Here is a 22,576-nt window from a genome sequence, read left to right as displayed (position 1 = left end):
TATTGGATTATTGTTTTGATGCATTTATGTAAGCAGTGTTTGCATTTTCTCAAGGTAGGGCCCATTTAAACTACTTAATATATTGTTATGAGGTTTAATTTAAAAAAAATGTCTAATCACTATAAATTGATCATGTATTTCATGTTAAACCTAGTACTGAAAAGTAACTAAAGCTGTCAGCTAAATGTAGTGGAGTAAAACGTACAATATTTGTCTATAAATGTAGTGGAGTAGAAGTTTTAAAAAGAGTTAGATAAAACAGAAACACTCAAGTCAAGTACAAGTACCTCAAATTAATGTTGAGCATTAAGTGCTGTAAGGTGTGTGTGACCTGATTGGCACCTAGAAATGTGGCCAGGTTGGTGACTAGCATGAGGAGGAGGTGCCAAGCTGTTGTGGCTGCACGGCATCTTCCACATGCTACTGAGGTCTCTGAATGTAGTGAATAAAGTGTAAAAATTGTCAATATGTCTTGTTTTTTCTTTTATTACAATGGGAGAGTGCAATCATCCAATCCACCATTTTTTTGTTCAGTGTCTATAACTTATAGTATGGATTCTTGTACTTTCCCAACAACAATAAACTAATTGTGATGCCAATTTTTTTTTAAACAACATTTATATCATGAACAACTATTGCAAACTGCAAGGAGTTACATGATAGTCAAAATGCAGTGTGCTATTTCAGCTATCAGTTTAAATTTAGAGTTGGCATCAGGACAAGAGATGATGTATTGTCCGTCCGGTTTAGTTGGTCTCCCAGCTGTGTTTGCTTTTGAGATGAGGCCAATGGTACAAATGGGTGCAAACCAATTTAAGATATCGTCACACTGTTAATAATCGCCTAAGTCATTTTTTTGTCAAAATTGTTTTTTTTAGCCTAAATCATCTCCTCATGATGCCGACCACCTATGGTAAAATCGGCTACATCCTAAATTGATCAGATCATGTGATTTTACCTCTTTAATTTTTTTATGCCTAAGTAAAAATAAAATGTGACTTATTTTGAAGGTGTCTACACAAGAGTGACATGAGCGTGTCATAAACATGACATGGGATGTGTCATGAACATGAATGACACTTTGAAGTAACATTAATGCTCATGATACTTGTCATGCCATGTTTCTGACAGGCTTGTGTGACTCTTATGTAGACACCTTCAAAATAAAGTGTTACCATATCTTGCTTAAGTCACAAGGGCATGTTCAAAAAATTGCCTAAGTCATTTATTTCTCTTAAGTTACATAATTTACACACATTGCTATTACTATGCCATTAGCCCTCATTTGTTACATCTTTTTTGAGTGAAATGATCAATAAATGTCATATGTTACACTTTTGGTGACGTTTTTTGTGTTTCCTGCGAAACTTGAAAAAATGAGTTAGGCGATTATTTTAACAGGGTGACGATATGCTGGTAGTCCATCAGTAACCTTCTGCGAATTGGGCGTTCCCGGCGGGCCAAGGGCGTGCTTATTCTCTGAGAATATGTTCGATTTGTAATACCAAGCAAACGAGCGGGGCGGGGTTAAGGTTTTGCATTAAACGAATTAGGCCTAAATATGATTATATAACTCATGTGAGGAACATATTTTTTCTCTTTAACAATTTCAGTGATCATACACGTTTTACCAACCGTATAAAGCCAATACAGCAGCGTAAACTCCGCTCTTCCGGGCCGTCTAATATTTGCAACTCGAATAAATGACGCAGGGAAGTGGCAAATTCTGTAACCAATCAAATCTCACGCCGTGTTCTGAGCGACGGTGTTGACAACCAATCGCTTTGCTCTGACAGTTTGAGCGACAAACCCCGTAGCTGTGGTGGGGGAAGGGAAGGGGTCGCTGAAGTTGACGGAACCGCCATCTTGAAAAGTGCCCTCCGATGATCTACCTTTTCGCGCCTGTCAGAATCAGTTTTAAACGCTTTATTTTCCTAACCGGAATTTCGTGTTTGCTCGGTGTTTGTTTCGTCGAGGCTTCGGGCTAATGGCAAGATAAAGCTGCATGCTGGAGACTCACCGTTTACCGTTACCGTTGTCTATCGGTAGGTACACTTGCTAACCCTGCACTTGGTTGGAGAGACGATTAGCAGCAGTCTGTAGATAGCCGGCTAGCAAGAAGCAGACTTGGCCATCTTAACACTGTGCTGTCAGACTCTCTCTAGCTAAAACAAGGCTAACGTTAACATTGCATATCAGTGTTATTTGGTATCGTGAAGCTATAGCGGTATTTAGTCGGCCAACTTGCAAGCTAATAAGCTTTGGTGTCATAGCCCGCTGATCCCGGTTAACGTACCGTTAACAGTTAACGTTAGTTTGATCTTGGTTTTGGTGGCCAGGTTAGCTAACAATAGCTAACGTTAGCTAGTGACGTTAGCCGGTTTGCCTGAGCCGGTGTTGTGCCCTTACTGGTTTCCGAACTAACTGGTGCCCGTACTCGTGTGTATAGCTGTGTTTTGCCTCCGTTAGCAGATTCATTACATATTTAGTAAACATTTAACTGGCGATTTCCAGGTCGCATCTCCTATCTACTGTGGATAATACTGTTGTATAAGTGAACACTACATCACAGCCACCTATACATAAAAGGAAAGCATGAAAATAATGTTTGCAAGGTCGGTTAGAGCTGGATTCAAATTCACTACAACAACATTGAATCGATCATGAACCATCACTTCTACAGTCATGGAAAAAATGATTAGATCACCTTGTTTTCTTCCATATCTTGTTCATTTTATTTCATTTCATTTATGCCTGGTACAACTAATGGTACATTTGTTTGGACAAATATAATAATAATAACAACAAAACTAGCTCATAAGAGTTTGATTTAAGAGCTGATATAGAGACATTTAACATGGTTTTATTGATAATGATTTTGGTTACAATCGGTAAAAACATGGAAAATGACTAGATATCAGCTGTTCAATTAAACTCTTATGAGATGTTTCTGTTGTTATTATTATATTTGTCCAAACAAATGTACCTTTAATTGTACCAGGCATTAAAATGAAGAAGGTATGGAAGAAAACAAGGTGGTCTAATCATTTTTTCCATGACTGTAGAAGTGATGGTTCATGATAAATTCAATTTTGTTTTAGTGAATTTGAATCCAGCTCTAACCGACCTGGCAAATGTTATATTTTCATGCTTTCCTTTTATGTATAGGTGGCTGTGATGTAGTGTTCACTTATACAACAGTATTATCCACAGTAGATAGGAGATGCGACCTGGAAATCGCCAGTTAAATGTTTACTAAATATGTGATGAATCTGCTAACTGAGGCAAAACACAGCTACACACACGAGTACGGGCACCAGTTAGTTCGGAAACCAGTAAGGACACAACACCGGTGCTTCTCTGTTGCGTTAGCTGCAGTCTGTTGGGCCCTGGTATGTAAATTCACTGACGTTACTGCAAACGTAGTATACCGACAACAAATAACGTTTGTCAGTCAATAACTTGGATGATTAGGTTTGGTTTGACTTACGTTTCAAACCATGTTTAGTCGGAAAATCAAGGTTTTCTGACCTCCCTTTTAGGTTAACTAACGTTAACGGTATATAACAGGGCCGTCATGTTTAAGCCTTAAAAATCCACCATGGCCCTGCTACAGACAACCCTAAGTGTTTAGAAACGCCGACTCTGTCTCCGATTGATGGGTAGCTGGAAAATAGTGTAACTAAATGTCATGATTTGCGTTTGGTCCTGCTTTCTGCACGAACAGCGTCTTCAACCGGTTCAGTCTGTTGGTTTGAAAACTATGAACTGCGTATACGATATAACAGTTATGCTAATTTAAGTAAGGACAACGCTGTTGTCTTTTGTTGTTTACCTGCGTGCACACTACGTAGGTTAATTGTGATATGTATTAACTGCAAGTCGCTACTTAATGTATATGTCGATTTTGTTTTGGTCCCGTGACGGGCTGGTATACTGTTGCATCCCATCAGGCACTGGGTTAAAGCTGTACTGTTTCTTTTGCAGATATTCTGCGGGGTTGCCCGGGGTATTTTTTTTGCTTTTGGCCTTTTCGTATTATGTTACTTTTATTGTATTCAAGGGATTTACGGTACAGGAATAAAATGTATTTGTTCATTTATAATCGTGATACTTTGAAGGATTATGGATGCATTTTATAGTTGCAAAACTTTTGCAAAACAGGTAATTGAGATGGAAATAAACATATATATCAAAAGCAACACAAAGGTACTTGGTATGATAATGACTAGCCATATTGTAGTCTTATAATCTTAAAGTAGCATTAGATTAGTGGCTAGTATCTGTTGTGTTTATTAAGCACACTAGCTGTCAACTAATTATTTCTTCAGTATAAATTGGAATATGGCTTATACACCAATGCACACTTTCCCCTCATTATGTTTATGCTATCCACAGCTAACCGCTGTTTTGTTTTTTACATACTGTGTATACAAAATATTTTTTCCACTAGGTTTACTTGCAGGGTAATAACCAGGTTAATACTAAACATGTGTTTACATGTAGCTGGCCAGTAATAAGATATTCCTCTTCTCACCAACTTGTTTGAAAGAGTTAAGGTAGGGAGACCTGCAAAGTTTTCTTTGCAAAGTGAATGTGTCTGAATTCTACAAATGCAGGTTTCTAAACGGTTTACAACTATGTATGTCAGTTTGGATCAGCCTGAGGATTGCAATAATCTTGGAAGATGCAGTGACTAATAGGGTTGCAACTAATGAGTTATGATAGTCAAATAATCGATTGTTGAAATGATTAGACGACTAATTGTATAATTAATTGCACACATACTAGATGGTTCTTATTTAACTATCGGGCTTTTGAATTTAGTTGGAGGTTCTTTTAAGCATGTGCTAACTAACAAGACTATATATTACTTTGTCAGTCAATTGTCATTTAGTTTCTATTTTGGAAAAGTTAATGGAAGCAGGGTTTTTAACTTCCTCTATGGAAGAGATTAAAAGCCAATACAACTCTCTCTACAGATAAATGATCCTAGCTAGCTGAGAAGCTAATTATCTTACTTGGACAAGTCCAAGACAAGGTCCTCTTCACAATCTTTCAGCCAATCCTCTTCTTTGCAGGGTTTAGGCTGAAATACTCTACATATGCAGTAATGGCAGCTAAATTTGTCATCGATGTCGACTAATGAGCTGTCTTTAAAAAAAGAAAATTATCCTACAACATTACATTTATTTACATGTACAATTTTTAAAGATGCCATAATAAATATTTGAATATATTATAATAATAGTTGGTAACAAATTTCATCATCAATCAGTTGGATCTATGTTATGATGCTCAGCATTATACAAGTACACTAACTAGACAGTCAAAAGTGACCCTTTGTTTTTTCACAAAAGAAACGGAAGCAATATCTTATCAATTATATATTTGGTGTGTTTCCCTTCGTTTCTTGTTTTCAGTGCGGGGCTGCATCCCCAATGTCCATTTCTTTTAGTGACAACTACATTCACGCATTATGTATTGTGTTAAATGGTACTGTAAATGTTTAAAGGAACCTCCTAATAGATGAAGCAAAATGTTTGATTTTTTAAAAATGAAATGCTGGAAATAATTTTAATCTTAAATTAGCTTTTTTCCTCTTCCGATTTTATTTAAAGATGAATTAAAGTAATAATCAACAGTTTAACCGATTATCAAAATAGTCATTAGTTGCATTAGTTACTTGAATTACTTAAACTAAATACTTCATACAAAACAGTGACTTAATTTAACCGGCTGAACTGTATTTGTCATTATGACATGTTTTGGCCAACGAAAAAGTAGGCTAGGTGCTGATGGCATCACACAGGGCTTGACACAAACTTTTTTTGCATCTGTCCTGGATCATCCCAAAAAACATCATCTGTAGTTGTTAGCTGGAAGTGGCATAATACAAACATCATTAAAATGTTGACTAACTAATTTTTTATTTATTTATTTTATTTTATTTTGCTTGATGTTTGCTTGACAATTATTGATTATTTCATTGTGAGAAATTATGTTTTTTTTCAGCACATCAAGTAGTTAGAAATTGAGTTTAACCCAAAATCAAAGAATAAACTAATTTCTCACACTTTGTGGGATTTTTCAATTGATAAGAGACACAGGTAACATTTTTATACTTTCAGGGAATGTAATTACATGAATCTTTATCTCATATGGATGATAGACATCGACATCATGTGAATTTATTCTGTGTGTTGGATGGAGATGGAAGTAAAAATTAACGTTAGTCGGTCAACTGAATGGGGTCAAATTCTGTCTGTCCGTGATTCTTGGATGGTGCAGAGGTTGCTGCATCAAGCTCATTGTGACTCATTCATCTCCATGGTTAATTTTGACATTTTTTTTCTGAGCGAAAGCTGACCTTCATAAACTGATAATTAACTGTTAACCGGCAACATTAAAATGCACCATAGAATTCTTTTGCCACATTTTTAGAAATCTAATAGCTAAAATACAATAAAAGGGTCATTTTTAGTGCAGCTAACAGCTCATCGTATGTTTGTTTTTTGTTTTTATTTAGGAATAACAATAGTTGGATATGCTGTGAAACACCAGACCTACGTGGACCCTCAGTTTTCATCCGTACAACCAGTATTGGTTACTGGACAGCACCTGAACGGAAGCTGCCTGTGTGTGTTAACAGAGAATATCTTTTCTCTTTATGCAATCATTATGGCACCCCCTAACTTATACGTCTGCTTGACATTGTAGCTTTCAGTGATCGTTTATGACCCCGTTCACACTTTGTATTTACATGTGTGTCCTGGCCTGGGTGGTCTAAGAACAGCTCTAAGTACAGGTGTGAACGGCTCTAGATGCATTGAGGACGAATTTGAGATCTGTTTGCTTAGACCACATTCAGAGGTGGTCTGAGCCGCATTTGGCCACCTTCTTAAGCAGTGTACTGTGTACATGAATGTGTAATGGGCCACATTAAAGATAGCCTACTCTTATGTACTACTTTGATCTGCAGGGTCTCACTGCGGTCAGGCAGATACGCATTCTGCAAACGCTAGAAGTGCACTGCTAAGTACCTTGTTTTAGAAGTTAGAAAAGCAATGTTAAAGTCAAGACTGATGACAAAAAAGAATGGTCCCAGTCATTGCCACACAATCAGGCATAAAGCTTATTAATTACTGGTATTGGATATTTCTCAGTATCGGCCAATACCAAAAGCCCAAGTATTGTAATCGACATTGGGACTGAAAAAGTTGGATTGGTGCATCCCTAGTTAAAAACATTACATATTGTGCTCTTCAGCAACACTGGAAGGCCAAAGCCCCTTTCAGACTGCTGTATCAAACCACGATTTTTACTCTTGTGACGTTTCGCCTTTAATCTGAATGTCCCAGAGGTGTAATGGGGGACAAAATGAAATTGTTTGAGAAAGGATCAATGTGATCCAGCTGAGCCGACAAGACTGAAAATATGTGATGTTGCGCGTGACGTCTAATTACTGCTCTGTAAATTCTCCAGCTTATTTTTAATAACAAAAACATGCCTTTCACTTGAGTCCAACAGTAATCTAATCATATTAAGCAAAATGCATAACTACTTTGCCTGAGTATGTTGAATCTCTACAGCGAGAAACGTGCAGTTCTTCCGCCATCTATGCACACGGCACTACTGTCTCCTCCCACTGCATTCAGCCATGCCTGATTGCAATATAAATTCACAGACAGGCAACACCAATATTAAGCTGTTGTCGAATCAGTATAAATGTCCTAAGGCATAATGACTGCTGAGCTTTGTTACGGCACTACTGTGGAAATGCAGTATGCAAATTATTGTTATTTTCCTAGGTGTATGAAATTACAACTGTCCTATACTCCACAAAATGCATTTTTTTGAGGTGTTCTACTTCTAGTCATGATTGTGTGATTCCATAGAGGTGCAGGACTTGTATTTTCGGAAGTTGTTAGGATTTTATCTTAATCTTATTCAAATTCTGATCAGCCAGTTCTTTATCAATACTGCAGTTATTTTTCATTACTGAATAATTGCTTTTAAAACGATCATTAACCCCCATCCCCAATTAATTAATTCATACATAATTAGAATTGCTTTATATTTGAAATATAACTAAATATTATTTTAAGAGCAACAACAGTCACTAGGCCTATATACACTGCATAATATCTTAATGGAAACTAATTTAAAGTGAATCATATTCCTAACATCACAATACAAAGTGAAGTTAAGAAAGAATAATGAACAGATATCAGTCAGTATCAAGTCATTCATCCTGTCTTCACTCCCCTGAAGCACACTGTTTTCATTGTCAGGTTGTCTTTATAGCGTCTGTGTGTCACATCTGGATTCACTGCCTGCAGGTACTGCTGGTAAAACATATGGTAAACTGAATAGAAATGGAATTACAATTTCCCTGTATGTCACTAATAATATATCCACAAATTCAAGTTAAATAGAGCTCTTGACGTGGCAGAGTTTGTAATGAATATATAGTATATATAGTCAGGCAAAGATAACCAGAAGCACTTTCTAAAATTTAACAATATTTATTATATTTTAACAGAAATGAACATGCAATCAGAACCAACTGAAATACAACAACAAGAGGAACTAACTAGTTATGCTATGTCAAAGTGTCGTACGAGCAAGCTGTGTGTTTGTGTATTTACAAAGAGAGGTAAAAGGGTTAAGATGGCAGCTTAACACAAAATGGTGGAATCGACCACTGTAAAGGTGTGGAAAGAAAAATGGTGGGCTCAGTGACCAGGTAGGGGAAAAGTGAGAGTTGAGTGTGTGAGGAAGTGAGAGGTTGAGTTAAGCAACAGGATGAAATAGTGGGATAATTTGAATAACACCAGCCTGAATCAGACTTTGAAGGTAGTGCTCCCCACTGGGTGGCTAGATATGTATGAATGTGTAGAGAGGAAGATGGATGTGATTCTCGCGTGATCTTCTGATCTTACACAATCTCGTAACTCTTGCGTAGTCTTGTTTTCTTGCATGGTTTTATGGGAGTGAAGTTGTAAACGCAAAGCAGGAGGAGGCATCCTATAAACCTTAACAACTGTCACACTTGATTGTTGAAGAAATTTTCTTGAGAAGCTTCGTGCTTTCATTTTGGAAGAATTTTATTTTTTTGTGTTTTCTCATGTGATGCAGTTGTTTTTATTGTAGCCTATGGAAGTTCCAAATGAATACAAAATCAAAATTTAAGTACTGTATGGTTATTTTAAACCACTTTTAGTAGACTTTATAGACAAGTTAAATTTGTTGTGTTATAAAATTATACATAACTGATAGGCCATAGATTTTGTGCCTTTTGTAATAATATGTAACAATTAAAATGTTGTCATGGAAAAAATATCAGACCGTCGTTTTCTTCAATTTCTTATTCATTTTAATACCTGGACAACTAAAGGTACATTTGTTTGGACAAATATAATGATAACAACAAAAATAGCTCATAAGAGTTTAATTTAAGAGCTGATATCAAGCCAGTTTTCCATGGTTTTCTTGATAATGATTTTGGTTATTATCAAGAAAACCATGTAAAATAGCTAGATATCAGCTCAAACAAATGCACCTTTTAATTGTACCAGGCATTAAAATGAACAAGAAGTTAGATAAAACAAGGGTGGTCTAATTGTTTTTCCCGTAGCTGTATATAATATCAACTTTAAAAGCAGTGGAACATTCCTTTAACCACATGTCTGCATCTGTTTCTTGCCTCACAGGTGTGTGCTGTTGAACTGCTGTATGTGTGCGTGTGTGTCAGTCTGTCCATCACCGCTGTCTGCCTGCCTGTCTGTCCATCCGGCTCGACTGGAATGGGCCACAACTCCCAAAGACTAGAACACACCTCTTTTTAACCTGAGCTCCGCTGTCTGGACTCTAACATACAGGTAAGCAGAAGTGCAAAGTGATTCATTATAATCCTCTGTGATATTGTGAAACTATGATGGAGGACCTCAATTTGATTTTAATGACAGATGTTAATGGTGCCATTTTTTTTTAGAGCCAACATGTTTTGGAAATTTGACCTCCACACCACATCCCACATTGACACGCTGTTAGAGAAAGAGGATGTGACGCTGACAGAGGTGATGGATGAGGATGACGTCCTGCAGGAGTGCAAGGCCCAGAACCACAAACTGGTTGACTTCCTGCTGAGACCACAGTGCATGGAGGACCTGGTCACCTTCATCACACAGGAACCCAATACTGATGTTGAGGAGAAGGTTAAATACAAGTAAGAGAAACTGGTTCAAAGAATACAGTCCCACAGACTGTATGCATATCAAAGCCATTTCATTGTGGTTTCATATCAGTATTATCCTACCGCTGCACAACCACTTTGACGTTTTTTCTTTTTTTTTTTAATTCATTCACACAAAGACTATTTTGCAGTACTGCAATTGTGTAACATCTAAGCCTGGATTATGTGATTAACTTCTAATAATATTTTTCTCTTCATCAGTGAAAGATAATAGACCTGTGATTGGTCATATACAACAAACACCACCCCTTTAATATGAACATGTTCACAACTAGATTGGGAACTTGACTTACTGAGTTGATAACCAGCATTTTAGGATGATTTAGGTTAATTTAAGCCAAATAACAAAAAGAGTATTTTGAACTTGCTTTATAGAAGATTTGCAATTTGGCAAACACCTATGACGATACCTGTCCAAGTCAAAAAAGGGTTCTTCAGCCTATTGTAAAGCTCTGATGGCTTGAACATGGTCTTGTGAAACTACCTTAGGGCTGTGTTGGAAACCGTATTACCGCAATACTGCTTTCATGTGACGCATACGTACCCACATTGCACTGTCTGTCCCTCACCTCAGCATGCTAGTCTCTGCAGACTGCATTGTGTGCCTGCCTGTTGTGGCTGAGAATCTCAAGCCACCTCATGATTCAAAAGTCGATTAAAGTTGCCAGATGACATCACACTCAACTGCATTTTGGTGACATTACGCGCCGTGTGTGTGTGTGTGTGTGTGTGTGTGTGTGTGTGTGTGTGTGTGTGTGTGTGTGTGTGTGTGTGTGTGTGTGTGTGTGTGTGTGTGTGTGTGTGTGTGTGTGTGTGTGTGTGTGTGTGTGTGTGTGTGTGTGTGTGTGTGTGTGTGTGTGTGTGTGTGTGTGTGTGTGTGTGTGTGTGTGTGTGTGTGTGTGTGTGTGTGTGTGTGTGTGTGTGTGTGTGTGTGTGTGTGTGTGTGTGTGTGTGTGTGTGTGTGTGTGTGTGTGTGTGTGTGTGTGTGTGTGTGTATCTTTATTTAACCAGGTAAAAGTCTCATTGAGATTAAAAAAATATCTTTTCCAAGAGAGACCTGGCCAAGAAAGCAACAACACAGAGACAAGTTACAACATTTAAACACAGTTATCAGTGTTTACAGTTAAACACAGAGTGAGCCTCAGTAGCCAACTTATAAGGAGCAGTCACACAGACCAAGGGAAGCGATTTCTTTATCCTTTAGAATCAATTTGAATGCACCGATTGTGATCAGTTCAGACAGTTTTAAGTCCTTTTGCGAATTGTTCCATGATAAAGGGGCGGCGTAACTAAAAGCTTTCTTACCTAACTCCATTCTCACTCTTGGCGCCAGCATCTGTACAATGATTTGAGAGCGTAGACCATGTTGAGTTTTGTTTCGACACATGTATGCACACAGGTATGAGGGAAGCAGCCCAAGAATAGATTTATAGATGAAAACTAACCAATGCGACTGCCTGCGAACGTACAAAGACGGCATTTCAGCTGTGGCATACAAAGTACAATGATGTGTGCAATTTCCCAAGCCAGTAATAAAAGGCAGAGCACAATGATAAACAGTCACAAGCAGATTGCAGGTATTGAAGGGTCTGAGCTAGGGAAGGGGATGAACAATAAATGACTGCAAACTGCAACTTGGCTGGTTGGCAAATGCATACAACTGTGAGGCGGTAATTAGAAATAGTGTTGTTGTTGAAACTGTCTGGGACAACGATGGCCTCTGCAATCGATAACTAATCCTCCCTCGCTCTATCACACATGTTCTGCAGAGAAAAAGACGTTCTCTATTACGTGAGAAGACGTGGAGATATTATGGAGTGCGATCATTTTGTTAATTAAAAAAATAAAAAATAAAATTGGACCGGCAACCAGAAAATACACTCATACTGAATTTAATATCGGCAATACGTTCCAAAAAAGTTGTGACAGGAGCATGTTTACTATTGTCTTACAACATAAAACCAGTAAGAATTTATGAACCGAGGACACTAATTGTAGAAGTTTTGAAAGTGAAATCTGTTCTTTGCTTGATATACCAATAAAGTTGCTCAAGAATTTGGGGTCTACATTGTGATATTTTGTGCTTAATGATGTACCAGACATTGTATGTGGTTGATCCAGTGTAAATGTTGGGTCATAGCATTGTCACCATTTTACTGCAAAAAATTTAAGACGCAGCTTATCTTCTCTTACAGGTATCCCAACATATCATGTGAGCTGCTTACATCAGATGTGGGCCAGATCAATGACAGACTGGGAGAAGATGAAAAACTGCTGATGAAACTGTACGGCTTCCTCCAGAATGAGCCGCCTCTCAACCCACTCCTGGCCAGTTTCTTCTCTAAGGTCCTGTCCATTCTTATAGGACGCAAGCCTGAACAGGTAAGTTGGCGGGAAGTTTTGTTGTATCAGAGAACAGGATGAATTGTTTTTTCAGCAACAATAACAAAACACAGTGCTCACCTTTAATCAGATCACATGCTCTGAATGTGTTTGTTTAATATTAAGGTGTGTATGGTTTCTTTGTCTGTGTTTTTAGATAGTGGAGTTTCTGCGGAAGCGGGAGGACTTTGTAGACTTGATGATTAAACACATTGGGACATCGGCCATCATGGACCTGCTGCTCAGAATGCTCACCTGCATCGAACCACAACAGCTACGACAGGACGTTCTCAATGTGTGTAGTAGGAAATCACTCTCAGCTGTCCCCGGAAATTATAATTCATATCTATTTACTTATCCCTCAGTTTAAATTGGACCGTCACTATTCACAAAAGCAAGCCAACAAATAAATTCTGCGATTTGCGAGTTTCAGCAGCAAAAAACAGCAGTATAAACTAGAAATATAAGTAAGGTATTAGCAAATAAACAAGTTAAAAATATAATAATGTATTAACAATTTATAATATAATCAATTAGAAAAATTAATAATAGTAATAATAATAATAATAATAATAATAATAATGTATTAACAATAAAAACAAAAATAAAATAAAAATCATATACAATGTAGACAGTCAGCAGTTGGATATGGACCATTGTCCAGAGAATATTGCACATATAAATTAAGTTATAGAAATATTGTACAGTGTTCATAGTGCAGTGATTGTCAATGTCTGGTTTGTGACATTGACATTTATTGTGATCTAGCATAGGTGTTTTAGGTGTCAATTGTCTTTTCTTCTGACTTTCAAACTAGAAAAACAATAATGGCTATTTAGAAAAAAGTAGAAGGCATTTCCTAACTAGCCCCCTTAAAGTGTTTCTAAATAAAATTGACAGGTAAAGAGACTTCATGGTTATAGAAACAGTCTTTAATTTGTTCCCATCTACCTAGTTCCAGTTGGGATGGCACAGTAAATAAATGTGGAAGTGACAGAATCTTCCCACTTGCTTCATGAAGGTGGTTATGAACTGGAAAATGTATTCATTTGAATCACAATTAATCAACTTGATTTTTATTAAATTCGAGGTCTTGTTTTCTTCGTCATCCTCCTGATATTGTGTGCCGTCCTAACCGCCTCTGTTCTGTCTTGTTTCAGTGGCTGAACGAGGAGAAGGTGATTCAGAGACTGGTGGACATGGTACAACCTTCTCAAGATGAGGATGTGAGTTACACACATTGGTCACCGGGATATTTAAGGGGCTGCTGATGAATGTTTGGTTTTTATTTAACCTTTTACAACTATTTTCAATACTTTTTTGGTCTACATTAAGCTGAATTGTTCAGGATTATTAAGACTTTAATTGGATGATTGAATAAGATAAGTTTTAAGTGATTTAGACTCAAATCCAGAGATTAATTGTTTGCCTTTTTATTTTATCCAACTGTTGAATCAGAGACACTCCAATGCATCCCAGTCACTGTGTGAGATCATCAGACTGAGCAGAGACCAGATGTTCCAGGTGCAGGGCTCCTCAGATCCCGACCCTCTTCTGGCCACACTTGAAAAGTAAGCACATGTTTATCTAACAAGAGATCTTGCTCACAGTAATGCAAACATTTTCTCTTCATTTTGTCAAATAGTCCTTCGGTTCTAATTACTGTAGCAGTGATTTTCATCTACATCAGTTATTTTGCCTTTTTTTGCTCACCAGTGTGTATAATACATTACTCTAACAGTGGCTAATGTTATTTTTGCCTAGTAAATTACTGAAAGAGACTGACCTCCAAACCTGACAAGACACTTCAAAGCCTGTTTTACCTTCATCTTCATGTCTGTCCTCCTATCCAGGCAGGAGACGGTGGAGCAGCTGCTTTCAAATATCTTCGACAAGGAGAAGAATGAATCTGCAATTGTCAGTGTTATCCAGATCCTCCTCACATTGTTCGAGACCAGGAGACCAGCGTACGTCCTGCTACATCTGCCACACATGTTTAACTGATGGTTATATACAGAAAAAAATATTAGACCATTGTTTTCTTCAAATTCTTGTTCATTTTAATGCCTAGTACAACTAAAGGTACATTTGTTTGGACAAATATAAGAACAAAAATAGAAGAGAACAGAAGAGTTTAATTGAAGAGCCGATATCTAGCCATTTTCCATGGTTTTCTTGATGATAATCAAAATCATTATCAAGAAAACCATGGAAAATGGCTAGGTATCAGCTTGTTATCATTATATTTGTCCAAACAAATGTACCTTTAGTTGTACCATGCATTAAAATGAACGAGATATTAGAGAAAACAAGGGTTGCATAGTGGATTGTTGGAGGAATTCAAAATAATAAATAATTTGAGACTAAATTTAAGAAATAAATTAAATTATAAATAAGTCTTTACTTAATTTATAAATGGAGATTTGTGTACATTAGTAATTGAGATATTACAGTAAATGGTGAAAGGATCTCTTGGTTTAAAGCACTACTATAATGTTTTGATATTGTACTACTGTAGTTTCATTTTCACAAATAGGTGTGCACCATAAATGAGTATATGCATTTTTAAACCTAATAAAACCTAGATTGTCTGGGTCTATCCACCTCCAGTAATACCATAAATGTTCCCACTAATTGTTAAGGGTTTTAGGTTAACGCTGTGTATACAACCCTGTTTTAAAAAACATTGAAACGCTGTTTCAAATGTTAATACAAACAATGGACCGAATTCAGAGTGTATATTTACAAAAACAAAAGTTTGTCCGGTTGAATGTTACATTTTTACAACCTTTTTTCAGTTTTTAATTGAATGTAAATCACAAATAAGAAGCAGATTAACCCCTTCTTATTTATTATTTACATTTTAGACAAATCTCATCTTCTTATGAAACAGGGTTTTGGAGCTTTAATATCATCTTCTATGCCTGTTACTTTAGGCAGAGTACAAAAAGGCACAACGCTTGGTGAGCTGGTTCATAAGGCTGTGTCTTTCTGTGTTGTAGGTTTGAGGGTCATATGGAATGCCCCCCTGGGATGTCCCACCCTTCATTTTCAGTGAACCACAGCATCCTGGAGGCTGTGAGACCCCGACTCAAAGACTTTCACCAGCTGCTACTGGAACCTCCAAAGGTTAAAACCACACAGACGACTGTATGTAGTTGTTTTAGACATTGGTGGAAGAAGTATTCAGGTCCCTTACTTGAGTAAAAGTGCTAATACCACACAGTGAAATGACTCCACTACAATTAAAAGTCCTGCATTTAAAACTTACTGAAGTTAAAGTACAAAAGTATCGGCATCAAAACGTAAGTAACTTAAGTGAAAGTACTCGTTGTGCAGAATGCATCTAATGCACACTTAGATCGTTTTATATGTTCCAAATATATAATTAGATTATTATTTCATTTTTTTCTCAATATACTTTCATGTGATTTAATTTATAAACCTGCGTGATCACTTTAAATGGATCATGTTTTCATATTAAATCTCGACCTGAATAGTCACTAAAGCTGTCAATTAAATGTAGTGGAGTAAGAAGTACAATATTTGCCCTTAAAATGTAGTGAAATAGAAGTATATATATATATAAAGTTATAAATGTGGAAATACTCAAGTAAAGTAGAAGTATCTCAAAATTGCTCTTAAGTACAGTACTTGAGTAAATGTACTTAGTTACATTCCACCACTGGTTTTAGAATAGCCAGATTTCTTGTAGATTTTTGTTACAAGGTTGGAAAATCTGCATGGGACTACTTGAAAACAGTTGAGACTGGATGAAAATGATTAGTTTAGTTTGAATTAGTATGTTTACAATTTTACTTAGACAGCCTCTGAAGATGACAGTCAGTATGTGTAAGTGTTCAGTAATTAGGGTGGATATATCCCACTCAGTGGTGTATGTATTGAGCAGTGTTTGTTCTCCACCAACAGGCGAATGTGATGAAGACAACGTGGGGGGTGCTGGACCCTCCTGTGGGCAACACCAGGCTCCATGTGGTTAGACTGGTGGCCAGCCTGTTGCAGAGCAACACACATAGCATCAACACAGAACTCATTAACCTCAACACACTGGGAGTCATACTAGTGAGTAATATATATATTTCCCCTGCTTTTTGCATTGCCCTATTACAAGTTAAAGTTGAATAGCTTTAAAAAAGCTAGCAAGTTTTATGAGGTATTGTGTTGTAAGCGCTTCATACATTGAATAGTAGTATTCCCTGTTTTATGATTTGTCTTTTTATTTGAACTTTTTGGCCCATAAAAAATACACTTTATCTGATTCAACACAGCTGTGAGTCACTGGAGAATCCCTACCATCAATTATGCAAACAAAAAGTGAGAAAGATCAAAATATCTGTAGAAGCAAAATAAGGTAAATTTGTCAGTCTAATATATAAAAATGTCTTCAAACAAATATTTGTTTGCCATTTGCTTTACTGTTTTCAAAATGTTGGCCGGATTAAAAAAAAAAACCCAAGTAATTTTTCAGCTAACTGGTCACTCAAACACTGAAAACCGAGAACGGCGTTCCCATGCACAGCCAGTCTTAGTGATTAGATGCTGGTGCTGAATAACATAGTCTATGAACAGCATTTACACATGCATATTTATCTGGTCCAGGCAGGTGAGGGCTAGGGTGATAGCATTGTCTGTAGATCTGTTTGGCCTTTGAACAAACTGCAGTGGGTCAGGAAGGGATGAGGTGATGAAGATTTTGAGTCACTGCTCAATGCACTTTGTGATGGTGGGAGAGTGCTACTGGGCGGTAATCATTCAGGCTTTGGTCTTTAACAAAGTGAATGGCTTGTGATTACTTGGCCAGTTGTTAAATGTTAATTTAAATGAAGACCTTCTCATAGTCCACGACCATGTCATATTTCCTGAATTTATCTTTAGTAGCCTGTTAAAGTAAATGTCAGTATTATAATAAGCAACCCTTTACTCATGTCTCTCTACTTGTATTTCATTTGTTTTGTTTTGTTCTCCACAGGACATGTATTTCAAATACATCTGGAACAACTTCCTCCACATTCAAGTGGAGATCTGCACAGCCATGATCCTGGCTATGCCCCCCGCCCCCAATGACATCCAGCCAGACACAGAGCAGGAAAATGCGAGGGAGAGCATCCTCATCAAACACGTAAGTTTCGAATACTTGAGAAAAATAAATATTTGCATCAGTTCTTGAATATCTCTGTATTATGTGATGTAATTGTTTTTGCGAGGCCTATTGCAGAACTGCAGTGGTTGCTGCGTTTTGCCAAACTAAAGCTGTCTTTAAAGTGGTAAAAAAAAATATATAGTGGAAACAATTTATGATGACCTCTGCCAGTGTCAAATTGATGACCGTAAGCAGATAATTGTAACCAAAACCAGCAGCCTCCAGTAGCCGGCTGGAACACAGATGGATTACCATGAGGCAAAGTATAAAGAAGATTGAAAAAAAACACTGTTAGCAGACTACTTGATTATTATAAGCAAATTATTTGAATAGCATTTGTATAGGTATAATGCTGTCCCAAGCTTTTGGATCTATATATGCAGTTGATCACGGTAACCATGATTACTATAACCGGTTTCCACTGTACTAACACAAAGCAAAATGCGTTCCAGCTTAACATTCAGTTTTTTGTGCGCGTCAGCGCAAACACAGCAGCAGTGTGCACTACTTAGCTGTAATGCTGAATTGGTTGTAATTGATTTCTTTTAATTTTTCTCCACCAGCTGTTTCAAAAGTGCCAGTTTATACAGAGAATTGTAGAAGCCTGGAGCTCCAATGAGAAAGAACAGTGAGTATTCTGCTCTGCTGCAAATAACACCACATGAAACTTTTTCAGGGTGTAACAATGCATTATTATTGAGTATTTACTTTGATTGCTGCTGATCATGGTTTCAAGTTGTTAAAACTCATAATGAAATGTCCTGCTGATTATACTGATGTGTTGTTTTTCGTGTGTTTTAGGGCAGAAGGTGGTCGGCGACGAGGCTACATGGGGCACCTCACCAGAATAGCCAACTCTATAGTTCATAACTGTGACAAAGGCCCTAATGGACCACAGATACAACAGCTCATATCTGGTGAGTTCTCGCCTCTGCCTATATCTCTGTCCACATCTGCAATGCAAATTAACTTTATCTTCGCCACCCAACACTGTATTATGTGTGAAGTTTTATTGTTTGTAATAGTTTGTGTGGAAACCTTCCTGGGACATCACTTTAATTTTGAGACCACCATTTTTTTTTTTAACAGTTTTGTTAATTATACGTTGTATGAAAAAGGAGGATATTTGAACTTTGTATTCATGCACATGCTCCACAGAGCTCCCAGCAGAGGACAGAGAGAAATGGGAGGCCTTTATTTCTGGGCAGCTGTCTGACACAAACAAGAGAAACACTGTTGACCTGGTGAGTAACCACATGAACTATTCATTATTTTGGGTGCAACACCGATCTATATGGCACTAGAATGGGTGAATGCCATGTTATCCTATTAAGGAATCCTTCTGGCCAGAAGCATAAGGAGACACACACACACACACACACACACACACACACACACACACACACACACCTCAGTGCATGTGGGATCAATCCTAGCCTCCGTAGGTTGCAGCTAATTGCAACAACTCCTTTTCAACAAGGATTCATGGATTAATATTCACAGAAGACATTCAACGTTGAATTTATTCATATCATAAAGTCTTTTGAAAGGTATACGACTGCACCAGATTGCTCATTGGAACGTTACAGCTGTGACAAAGATGATGATAGTCTGCATAATCCACCTCAATGAACTTTCTTAGCCCTTTGCAGACATAAAATAAAATGTGTTTTAAAATGTACATCTGGTCATATTCAAATGTTTTTTTCTTTAGGTGAACACGCACCACATTCACTCTTCCAGTGATGATGAGGTGGACTTTAAAGACAGCGGGTTTCACCAGGACTCCTCTTTACAACAAGTAAGACCTAAACACACACACATACAAACAGCAATACAAACATACACACAAAGCAGGCCCATAGCCATGTAGCTGATCTACAAATGTTCATTCGTCTTGGACAGACGCTCTCTAATGGTATAATGAGCTTGTCTTTGGATATACATTGAAATTAATTAGAGGCAAATCCTCTCAGCAATGTACAGTCATGGAAAAAAATTATTAGACCACCCTTGTTTTTTCAATTGATTTTAATGCCTGTTACAACTAAATGTACATTTGTTTGGACAAATATAATGATAACAAAAATAGCTCATAAGAGCTGTTATCTAGCCATTGGCATGGTTTTCTTGATAATGATTTTGGTTATTATCAGGAAAACCATGGAAAATGGCTATTTTTGTTGTTATCATTATATTTGTCCAAACAAATGTACCTTTAGTTGTACTAGACATTGACATGAACAAGAAAATGAAGAAAACAAGGGTGGTCTAATAATTTTTTTTCATGACCTGTATGTGGACAAAATTATCTCAAAGTGGTCAATATGTGATTAGTATAGAATTAACACAGTCCCACTTCTTATAAAAAAAGTGCCAATAAACCCCCAAAAAGCAACAAAATGAGGAAAACTATCTTTCTATTGAAATGTGATGTTTTATAGTGGCTACTTTAAAAAGTATAGAACGCCTGACAGGTCGAGTAATTGAAAGACAAATGTTATCAACATCAGTTTCTTTTGATTGAACAAAGTCAGAACTCAGGAATAGAGATGTTTTTCCTGGAGCCATATTCTATGCATATGCTGTGTATTTCCCCAGCAGAATGCACCAAATTGTATTCATCTATTGAAATACATAGAGTTCAAACACTACACATCCCTGTGAAAAGGCCTTTAATCTGAAAATACTTTCTCAGTTTGTTTTATTAGTCATAAGTAGGTTAACACAGGTTCAACTGTACAATGAAGGCAAGGTATTTGCAGAGAGAATGTGTCCGTCAGCTTTTAGAGCTATAACCCCTTTTCATAAAAACAAGTTGGGACAAAGTGTAAAGGGAAGATAAAAATAGGTGTCATGAGATTCAGTATTTAGAGTTTGTATATTTACACAAAAACAAAAAAAGTTCACTTTGAAAAATGTAAATTTAATGAAACTGTAAAAAGAAGAGATAATTAATGTTCAGTGTCCCAATCGGAGTTGTACTAAAGCTCTAGTCTACTCTTGGCACTATTCATAAAAAAGATAAAATAAGATGTAGGACATTAATAAGATAGGAATACAATAATCAGATAAAATTATTAATTAATTAATATTATTAATAATATAATTAATAAGAGCAGGCAAGGAACTAAAGAGAATCGGACAACATAAATAGAATATCACACTTAAAACAGTAATGTAATGATTCTTCACAAGGGTGTTAATCTGAGATAAAGGAAAAATAGGGGAAAAAAAGGAAAAATTAATTGCGATGGCAGCCGTATCAAAGTGGCCGCCTAACATACTCTAAATACATTAGTGAAGACCCAGGGTCATTTCAGAGAATGAAATGGGTGAGAATATAACAGACAATGAAGTGAATGTCTAGAGATCTTAGCAGAAAATAAACAGTAGATCTAGTGATATGCCTAAAAAGGTTACATGTAAATTCCATGCTAGGAATACAGGCTAACCCTTAGATTGTTTATTTGAAGAGACTTAATTTATTTAAATTAGAAAATATAGTTTAGATTTTTGTTTGAGAAACTAAAGAATCTTTTTCACTAATAAGTTGTCCTCAATCTGTTTTAAAACTAAAAAATTCACTGTATGGTGAACCCATTATTGTGAATTGTGAGTTGAGTGAGGTTGAATGAGGGTTATGGGTCATGCACAGTAACACTTTACAGGAACATTTTCAACCTTGTTTTGAATTAATTTACCTAACTACTAATGTTTAGGAAACTTTCCAGTTATTTTAAATGAAATAGAATTGACTGATATAGTTTTAACTAATGTTAACGCATTTTGGCCTCTGACTGTAATTGCATGTTTGTGCTTCTTTTTTAGCTATTAACCTTTCTAGCCCACATGTTATACAGTCGTTTAGTATTTACAAACTAGTATATGCATTTGCTATTTTCTGTACTGCAAGTAATCACCAGCTTTGTGTAGAGCCAAGACTATATCATTATCGTTGGTCCTGGGTTTGCCAGGCCTTTTCTGATTATCAGATGCAACAAATGACGTCCAATTTTATTGAGCAGTTCGGCTTCAATGACGAAGAGTTTGCTGATCAGGACGATGTTGTGGAGTGAGTACTCATCCTGCATGACTGGACTTGCTGTCTAAATATTACTGTGTAACCCTGAAGGGACAGGGCACTAATGGCATTACAAAGTTGGCATGACAGGTTAATTCATTCATTCAATAAGAGCATATTTATTTGGCGTATCACATTTAAAAGATTTTTTTTAAATGCTTAATTCTCTGACCCACTGTCATAATGTCATACAGTCATGGAAAATATTATTAAACCTTTTTTTTCTTTCCTTTTTTGTCCATTTTAATGCCTGGTACAACTAAAGGTACATTTGTTTGGACAAATATATTAACAACAAAAATTGCTCATAAGAGTTTAATTTAAGAGCTGATATCTAGCCAGCTTCCATGTTTTTTTTTTGATAACCAAAATCATTATCAAGAAAACCATGGAAAATGGCTAGATATCAGCTCTTAAATTAAACTCTTTTCAGGTATTTCTGTTTTTATGTTTGTCCAAACAAATGTACCTTTAGTTGTACCAGGCATTAAAATGAGCAAGAAATTGAAGAAAACAAGGGTGGTCTAATGATTTTTTCATGACTGTAACACAAGAATTGTGTGTTTTGGTTCATATTCTAAACTTGTTGAAATTAAAATCTGAATGCAGCAAAAGACTGGAATATATAATGTAAAATGTATTTTTCCAGTTTGCTACAAAAAAGATCAACAACAGTGGGGAAAAAATCATT

General features: G+C 36.6%; 1 protein-coding gene across 10 annotated transcripts in view; it reads left to right on the top strand.

Moving 5' to 3' along the window:
• The first annotated feature begins 1,829 nt into the window (after window positions 1–1,829).
• ppp6r3 (protein phosphatase 6, regulatory subunit 3) overlaps window positions 1,830–22,576 on the top strand; it is a 37,019-nt gene continuing 16,272 nt past the window's right edge. For 4 of the 10 annotated variants that reach the window (XM_059334621.1, XM_059334614.1, XM_059334613.1 and 1 more), the window contains exons 1-16: window positions 1,830–2,045; window positions 9,717–9,884; window positions 9,998–10,231; window positions 12,454–12,640; window positions 12,798–12,935; window positions 13,801–13,866; window positions 14,090–14,211; window positions 14,494–14,607; window positions 15,643–15,769; window positions 16,571–16,723; window positions 17,631–17,780; window positions 18,365–18,429; window positions 18,603–18,718; window positions 18,960–19,045; window positions 19,516–19,602; window positions 21,779–21,876. In XM_059334621.1, the coding sequence (XP_059190604.1) occupies window positions 10,005–10,231; window positions 12,454–12,640; window positions 12,798–12,935; window positions 13,801–13,866; window positions 14,090–14,211; window positions 14,494–14,607; window positions 15,643–15,769; window positions 16,571–16,723; window positions 17,631–17,780; window positions 18,365–18,429; window positions 18,603–18,718; window positions 18,960–19,045; window positions 19,516–19,602; window positions 21,779–21,876 (1,736 nt within the window). In that variant the 5' untranslated portion in view covers window positions 1,830–2,045; window positions 9,717–9,884; window positions 9,998–10,004. The remainder of the gene's footprint in view (window positions 2,046–9,716; window positions 9,885–9,997; window positions 10,232–12,453; window positions 12,641–12,797; window positions 12,936–13,800; window positions 13,867–14,089; window positions 14,212–14,493; window positions 14,608–15,642; window positions 15,770–16,570; window positions 16,724–17,630; window positions 17,781–18,364; window positions 18,430–18,602; window positions 18,719–18,959; window positions 19,046–19,515; window positions 19,603–21,778; window positions 21,877–22,576) is intronic. The other 6 variants (XM_059334616.1, XM_059334615.1, XM_059334620.1 and 3 more) reach the window with 5 other exon arrangements.

The sequence above is a fragment of the Centropristis striata genome, chromosome 6 (genome assembly GCF_030273125.1).
Source record: "Centropristis striata isolate RG_2023a ecotype Rhode Island chromosome 6, C.striata_1.0, whole genome shotgun sequence".
Taxonomy (NCBI): domain Eukaryota; kingdom Metazoa; phylum Chordata; class Actinopteri; order Perciformes; family Serranidae; genus Centropristis; species Centropristis striata.
Note: the sequence above shows the minus strand (reverse complement) of the source record. Positions and strands in the feature narration are given on the sequence as shown.